At 36.3% G+C, this 8,596-nt stretch overlaps 1 protein-coding gene across 1 annotated transcript in view; it reads left to right on the top strand.

Moving 5' to 3' along the window:
- gpr132b (G protein-coupled receptor 132b) overlaps positions 1 to 8,046 on the top strand; it is an 8,192-nt gene extending 146 nt beyond the window's left edge. The window contains exon 2 of the mRNA XM_067383494.1: positions 4,449 to 8,046. Within this exon, the coding sequence (XP_067239595.1) occupies positions 4,451 to 5,533 (1,083 nt within the window). The 5' untranslated portion in view covers positions 4,449 to 4,450 and the 3' untranslated portion in view covers positions 5,534 to 8,046. The remainder of the gene's footprint in view (positions 1 to 4,448) is intronic.
- Positions 8,047 to 8,596: the final 550 nt, after the last annotated feature.

The following is an 8,596-nucleotide window of genomic DNA, read 5'->3' as shown; positions in this document are numbered from 1 at the left end:
TTACATTTATAGAAAATGTCAGATTTGCTTTTACAAAAGCTATTGAGAAATGCCTGAGAAAAAAACAGGATGTGTTCATGTGGTTGTGTGCTTTAAATTATCTAGGACAGCGATTTGCAACCTTTTCAACCCAAACTTTCAGTGTCAGGAGTGTCAGTGTGTGTATATATATATATATATATATATATATATATATATATATATATATATATATGATTTTTTTCCTGAAACACTTTATCTTTCTTTAATGTGCATACACTGAAAAACAAATGTGTAAGATTTACTTAAGATTTCACTGAGAAATTGCTTGCATATTTAACAAATAATTAAAAAGAAACAGAATGTAACATTGAATTAAATGTGAAATTTTGAAATAGTATTTTCGTATAAAACTTACTTCATTACTCTTTGTTTTATTTACATTAGCATTACTACAAGACATAATCCTGAGCGGATCATTATTTACACTAAAAATAGCTGTAAAAATTTACACAGTAAAAACAACACGAGTTCCAATGAAACATAAATATACCGTAAAAACAGTGCATTGTTTTTACGGTATATTACTGCTTCAATGGATTTTTTTTTTTTTTTTACAGCTATTTTTTTATAGTGTAGAAAGTTATTTAATAGTGGAAATGACATGATTTCAGTTGGTTTCTTCTCTGTAAAACATTCAGGCACCCTTAGGTTTAAAAACTGGATCTAAAGTGTTAAATTGAAAGCAGACAAATAAAAAAATAATAATCAGATGCACTTGAGAGGTTTGTTATGGACTGGTTTGATTTTGTTGTCAGCATTAAACAAAGGAATCATGAATATTTAATGAGGATGTCAGCTTAATTTAGACTCGTGCATTAATGATAAATAAAATACATTTCAGATAACACATATCGCCTGGTATCTTCATAGAGAGCATCATCTCTAATAAGGTTGAGCTCGTTTCTAAAAATCCGCCTGGAGTGTCTAAAGCATTGGCGTACACTTGACTGAGCATCACCAGTGTCTCGACACTAACAATATGAGACGAGGGCATTAAAGGTTTCATGTAATCTGAAAGTCACAGAAGTGTGCGTCTTAACACCCGTACAGTGATTTAATGACTATAAGGAGGTCACAGAACACAAAGAAGACTAATGCACTTATTGTACATCTCCTTCTCTCTTCACTGACTTTGTATACGTGTTTTTCTTCACACTGACCATCAATGGCATTATTACTGCCAGTTCAGCTGTCCCGGTCAGTGTCATTAGGTCAAGTGAAATATTACTTTCTCAATCCTCAGTAGAGTTCTTGTGTAAGGTCGAGGTTTTTCCCCATTGTGAAAAGCGAGAAACGGTAAAGGAGGGACTCTTAGTCAGTGTGTATTTCACATAAACCTATAAGCCACGTGGGCAGTTTAACTGTTTGAACTTTAAAACGTCTTGCTCAATAACTGCCTACTGCATTTTGGTCTCATTTACCACTCAATTTACATAATGTCTAGGGCAAGAACGTTAAAGCGGTGATTCATGTACCAATTCATGTGGTTTGTTTCCACTATGTGTTTCCGTTCTGATGCACCTCTGCTCCCTGTGGATGATGGGGTCGTGATGAATATTTCAGAGGCTGTCTTGTCTAGCTGGGGCAAAAGCAGGGAGTGGTACATTGTGTTTGGTGGAGATGAAGGGGACTGGGGGTGTTTTACTCTGGATCAGAAACACTGAAACACTGGAGGGTTTTACCTTCTGCTGCACATTAATGGTCACGTCAGACCGAAACCACTTAGTTGTGCAATTCAATGGCCAATTCCTCAAAACTTACTTTTGAATCAAAGTAAGAGAGAAATATTGATTGTAGCTTCGAATTATTGCAGAATAAACTGTCTTCCTTTTTTTTTTTACCCCCTCAGACCTGATTGTTTTTCAATGAGCAAAAACAGTTTGATATTTGCAATTCACTAAAGTACACTCTAAAAATGCTGGGTTAAAAACAACCCAAGTTGGGTTGAAAATTGACTTAAATTGGGTTAAATCTTTGTCCAACCTGCTGGTTAGTTTTATTTAACTGAACTATTGTTTAAAAATGACTATATGTCTGGCTTAAAATGAACCCAAAATATGTTGGAAATTAAAAATCAGACACATAATTACTAGAGGCAACACTAAAAATGCTGGGTTAAAAACAACCCAAGTTGGGTTGAAAATGGACAAACCCAGCAATTGGGTTGTTTTAACCCAGTGGTAGGGTTAAATGTTTGCCCAACCTGCTGGGTAGTTTTATTTAACTCAACTATTGTTTAAAAATGACTGTATTGCTTAATTAAAATTAACCCAAAGTATGTTGGAAATGAACATTTATTAATGTTCAATTAATAATTATTAAACAATAAACATTTATTAAATTGCTTATTAATAAATTTATATTAATAAAGTATAAAATTTATATTAATAAAATATTAAAGCTTAATTAATAAACATTCACCTTTTGTCTATTATTGTTGCTTCTATTTGCATCTAGTTTTTGGGTTCATTTTAAGCTAGCCATATAGCAATTTTTAAACAATAGTTGGTTTAAATAAAACTACCCAGCAGGTTGGGCAAACATTTAACCCAACCGCTGGGTTTGTCCATTTTCAATCCAACTTGGGTTGTTTTTAACCCAGCATTTCTTAGAGTGAACAGTAATAATCAAAAGGTGAACATTTATTAATAAGCAATTTAATAAATGTTTATTATTTAATTATTATTCATTAAACTTATTAATAAATGTAAATTTTTTTAAAAACATATTAATAAATGTTCATTTCCAACCTATTTTGGGTTCATTTAAACAGTAGTTGAGTTAAATAAAACGACCCGCAGGTTGGGTCAAAACAGCCTAACCGCAGGGTTTGTCCATATGTAACCAAACATGGGTTGTTTAACCCAGCATTTTTTAGATTGTAGCATAGTTAAAATATGAGGATTATGTTGTTTCAGTCATGGCTTCCATTGATATGGAAAAAAAAAAATCTAATAAAAAAAATTAAGACAGGAGTGTTGAAGATTTTTGAAAAGAACTCGTACTGTTACCGTGATCACTGCTGTAAGGATGTAGAAAAAAGGTACGATGGTAAGATGAAATGTCCGAGTAACGCTTCTCAGGAAGTCAAAAAACTTGTTCAGTTGTTTGTGGTAGTTGCAGTGGGTGAATCTGAATCCAGCTTTGAAAGACATTTTTGGCAAATATGTGTGAAATACAGAAATAGAAGTAAAGCCACTTTATAATGCCTTTGAACTTTTTGTTCAACATATTTAGATTTGCTTAACATATTTAGTTAAAGCACACATTTACCTATTTTGTCTTTATTTATTTATTTTTTTAAACTTGCTATTTTTATTTCGCAATTTTTTTTATTACTTTTTCAGTTTTTACTATTATTATTTTTACATTATTTTTTAATTTTATTTAACTTTTTACTTAAATTATTATTAACCTTTTTTCATTTCAATACTGCAGAGCCATGCACATGACGTGAAAAATAAAAAGATATTGTGTATACATATTAATAATTTGTTCTCATGACTTAACAATTTAACTCAATTACAATGATTTGGTTATTAAAATAATAAAGTGTGTGAATGGTTTCTTAACCCTTAAAAAAAAAGTTCGTTTTATTAAGTAAAGTTCAAGTATATTTTTAAATGTATACTGATATTAATGTATTGGGTGTAAAAATGCTGGGTTAAAAATAACCTAAGATGGGATAAAAATGGACAAACCCAACGGTTGGGTTCAATGTTTGACCCAACACTCTGGGTAGTTTTAATTAACTCAACTATTGTTTAAAAATTACTATATTACTTAAAATGAACCCAAAATAGGTTGGGAATTAACATTTATTAATATGTTTAATAAATTAAAATTTATTAATCAGTTTAATAAATAATAAACCCCTCTTAATAAATGTTCACTTTTTGATTATCATCGTTGCCTCTAGTAATTATGTGTCTGATTTTTATTTTCCAACCTTTTTTAGGTTCATTTTAAGCCAGACATATAGTCATTTTTAAACAATAGTTGAGTTAAATAAATCTACCCAGCAGGTTGGTCAAAGGTTGGATTTTTTAGAGTGTAGTATACTTGTGAGTGTACTGCTTCAATACTACTTGGCCCACTTTTTAGTGTATACTTTAAGTGTAACAGTAGTAAACTTTGAGTACACTACTACACCCAAATTTTGGGTCAAATATGGACAAACCCAACGTTTGGGTTAAAATTTAATTTAAAAAATCCAGACACAACTTATTTAATTTCAAACAACCCAGCATTTTTTAGAGTGCAGTTTACAACTATGTTCTTCATTTGTACTGCAACTAGACTACAAGTGAGCTTATAGGCTTTTTTTTCTTCCACATCACATGCAGTACTCCTACAGTTCTCTTTCTCTGCTTATTCTCACTTCTCTCTTTATTTTTTCCCTTTAGATATGATGCATGAAACCACTGTGGCTCAGGGCATCATGACAACAATGAACCAAAGTGTGATGATATGTCAGATATCGTATCAGGAGGACCGCATTCCTCTGATGGTGCTGTACATTGTGGTTTTTATCATCGGCCTGCCAGCCAACTTGGTCACAGTCTACCTCACCCTCCACCAGGTGTGTCGTAAGAACGTCCTCGGCATCTACCTGCTCAGCCTGTCCGTGTGCGATCTCACGTACCTCTTCACGCTGCCCATGTGGACGGTGTACGTCAGTAGAGACCACGAGTGGCCCTGGAGCTCCATGGCCTGCAAAGTGACCGGCTTTGTGTTCTTCAACAACATGTACATCAGCATCTTCCTGCTCTGCTGCGTGTCCATCGACCGCTATGTGGCGGTGGTCTACGCGATCGAATCTCGCGGTCTTCGCCAGAAGCGGATTGCAGCTCTCATAGCGTTTTCCATCTACTTGGTAGTGGGCTTGGGTCACACGCCCGTCTTCGTCATGCGCGAAGGGGAAGTTGCTGAAGGGAGTCGCCGCTGTTTTGAGCCCAGCCACAGCTCAGAGTTGGTTATGGCATTCAACTACGCTCGGGTTTGCATAGGCTTTTTTATCCCCCTCGCCATCCTGATCTTCACCAACAGGGCCATTCTTGCAAACGTGCAGGCCAGCACGGGCCTCCAGCCCCATCAGAAAGAAAAGGTGCGTTACCTGGCTGTGGCGGTGGTGGTGCTGTTTTTGATCTGTTTCGCGCCGTACCACATCATCTTGCTCGTGCGCGCCATCACCTTCCACTTCTCCGAGCTGCGGGAGCAGTGTCACTTTGAAAAGCACATCTACACACCTTATAAAATCTCTTTGGGACTGTCGACTTTCAACAGCGCCATCAACCCCATTCTTTACGTGCTCTCCAGCAACAATATCCGTCAGGAGATCAGGAGAGGCATGGCGTCGCTGTGTAACAGAGTCATCTCCAGTCAGCGCTCGACGCACAGTAGCCAGCACAACATGCACAGCTCCAAAAGCAATTCAGACCCCGTCCCAGCAAAGGGCAATGAAATGAAAACTTGTACCATGCCATGCTGAAATCGTAGAAGCATTAGACATTTTTTGCTTGATGTTGAACCTTAAAGGGGATCTATAATGCCGCTTTCACAAGATGTAATATAAGTCTCTGGTGTCTCCAGAATGTGTCTGTGAAGTTTCAGCTCAAAAACAGATTTATTATAGCTTGTCAAATTTGCCCCTATTTGCAAAAACACGCCGTTTTTGTGTGTGTCCCTTTTAATGCAAATGAGCTGCTGCTCCAGAAGAGGGCGGAGCTTTAACAGCTCAACAACAACAAAGCTGGAGAATCTCACGCAGCCAAAATGAGGATTGTCAGTAACGGTGTTCAGCCTTACATTGTTCAAACCGGAGTCGACACTGATGGAGAGACTCAGGAAGAAGTTACAACTTTTAGACGTTTCTGAATGGTTAGTGGATAAATTGATGTAGTTGCTGTGGAGTTGATTCAACTCATCCACTAGCATGTGTTGTCATGTTAATCTTTTGTGCAAATCCAGTGTTGAATTGACCCTCGTTTGTGAAGCAGTCCGGCGTAAAATGATGGCATGACAACAACACTCTACTACAACCATGGTTGCCAGGTTTTCACAACAAAACTCCCCCAGTAAAAATTGCTTTTTGGGGGGTAAAATCTGTGTATTTTTTCCGGGTTTCCCTTGGTAAAATTTGCAATCCAGGGGCTAAATATAATGTTATTTGGGATCAATTCAACCCACTGACCTGAAAAACAACCTGTGGCAACAGTGATAAAGTAGCCCAATTCCACAGGAAAACTGCGGACTTGGCAACACTGATTACGACAACTCTTCCTCTTCTCTAAAGCAGCCCAAAATGGCCTCACCCCTTTTTTTGCAAGTTCTTGGGTTTATGTAAATTCTGGGGTTTGTGATGTCACTAACCGGGGATGAAGCTTGTTGTAGTCCCTACCAGCCGTTTGTTGTGGTCCTTTGTGATTTCTGGAAAAGCAAATATCTCCCTTTGCATTGAACTTCATTGAGTGTCGTAACTTTGCAGATGTTGTTTATGCTTAAACAGCAACATTACACACTAACTAAAGTTAAAAAAGTGAAATCATAATCAACCACCCCTTGAAGTACAAACTCGGAATGGGAAAAAAGTCAAGGTGCAGATTTGTTTGTTCCGTAAATACAATGAGAACAAGGTTGATCACAGATCTTGCAAAAATCAGAAGTGAGTTTCCTGTTGTTGGACTATAAATGGAGAGAATCTCACAATAAGATCATCTCTGTGTTTTTCACACCTTTTAATCTCTTCCGCAGAATGTTTGAGCTGCAGCATCTGAAAGTCTTGCATTGGACTCATCTTGAGCATATTTCTCCAGATTGTTGAGAAGCTCAATATAGTTTTGCAGATACACAGGAAGGGGCCTAACTCACTTACAGCGACTCGCCACACTTGGTTTTGTTTTTACATGGCTTTTATCTGGAATCAGTGATACTGATGAATAACTGATACTGTATGTTCACAAAATGTGCAGAATTTCTGCACATCCAAAATGTATGAATACCAATGCATCTGCAGACATGATCTGGAATAACATTTAATTTACTTGCAACTAAGTCCTGCAAAAGATTTGATGCCACAAACAGGCAAGTCCAGTGTCTGGTTCGTTGTGGCAGTTCAGTACTCTGTAAACATGACTTCTGATTCCAAGTGAGTTGGTGACGATGTGCAAATGGAATCCCAGAAGCCAGCCAATCAGATTAGTTGCCATTTTTTTGTGTGCAATAAAGCATCAAATGGTCGGTGGATGGTCTGTAGGATAATGTCCAAAACAGACTGCTTGAAACAATATACAGTATCACTGTTTTCATTCTGAAATAATTTACGTTAAAGTGCATGCCTTTTACTGATAACAGTGTTTGTCAAGTACATGCATATAATTACTTAAATTATTGTTGTTGTTTTTTTTTATAAGATTTTATAGTTTTGCATTATGTTGAATTTTGTTTGTTTTAATGTTATTTTAACGAATGTCATTTTCAGGTACAAAATCTCTTGTATTATTTTTCAAGCTTTTTTTGGTGTAACACTTATTTTGCTTGATTTGTCCTATTTTCCCAAGTCTCAATTGTAAATTAGACTTTAATAATTAGCAGTCGAGCTTTTCTCATACAGTCACCAGTAAATTATGATGGCCATTTTTGCACATAATGCTATTCTTTGAGCTTGAGCAAGATTACAAGAGCGTAACAGAATTCCTCATATATAAACTCAGCATAAACTTGGAAAAGCTGTTCTTAAAAACATGTTTAATATGTGTTTCGAAGACACATAACATTCTCAGGACACAATGAAAAGTAATTTTAATGAGTTAATGTGATAATTTGTTCAGCATTAAATATTGAAACGGTTGGTTTCTGTGGTCTGAACTATCTCATGTTGACCTGTTTGTGTGCTTTTTAAATGTGACAGACATGAGTAAAAAAAGGAAAATGCTGACTACTGCTGTACATCTATCATTGATTAAATGTTGAGCAAGTGCAACATCCTTCCTCGGTCACATTTTTGAGTGTAACAAAATTCTTTAATGCAAAAGCTACAAGCCAGACAAACACATGGTCATCTGGTATGTTTTTCCTGAATAATTAACTCAGTGACCAAGATAAGTTCCTAATCGGCCCTTCTCTCAGTGAATAATTAAGTAGCCAGCAGCTGTCCTCAGCCAATAGCAGAGGTTCCCGCCCCTGTTGTGAAGCACTGGGCATCTGGCTGGTAAATTGCAATCGTCCTGCATCACTTTGCGGTCATGTGTTCTTAAATTCCACTTAACACATCTCTCATCACATCAAATGTGTGAAACAAACGATGTTTCTGTGAAAGATGATTAACAACGGACATTCAGAAAATAGACTATTCTTTATCTTAGACTGCAGACCACATATAGTAAATATGGCAGTGAATTATTTGGCCTATAATACAGATCTAGGCCTACTGTAGTTCTTTACAAATCTATAACAGATCCCCAGAGCTTGAGTGTTTTCCTTTAAAGCCATTTCCTTTTGTCTCTTTCTTTCTTTCAGAGTATCCATCTTGATATGTTTCATGAAGTGTGTGAAT

Source organism: Chanodichthys erythropterus, chromosome 4 (genome assembly GCF_024489055.1).
Source record: "Chanodichthys erythropterus isolate Z2021 chromosome 4, ASM2448905v1, whole genome shotgun sequence".
Classification (NCBI taxonomy): Eukaryota; Metazoa; Chordata; class Actinopteri; order Cypriniformes; family Xenocyprididae; genus Chanodichthys; species Chanodichthys erythropterus.
The sequence above is the reverse complement of the archived record's forward strand: the minus strand, read 5'-3'. Positions and strand labels throughout refer to the sequence as shown.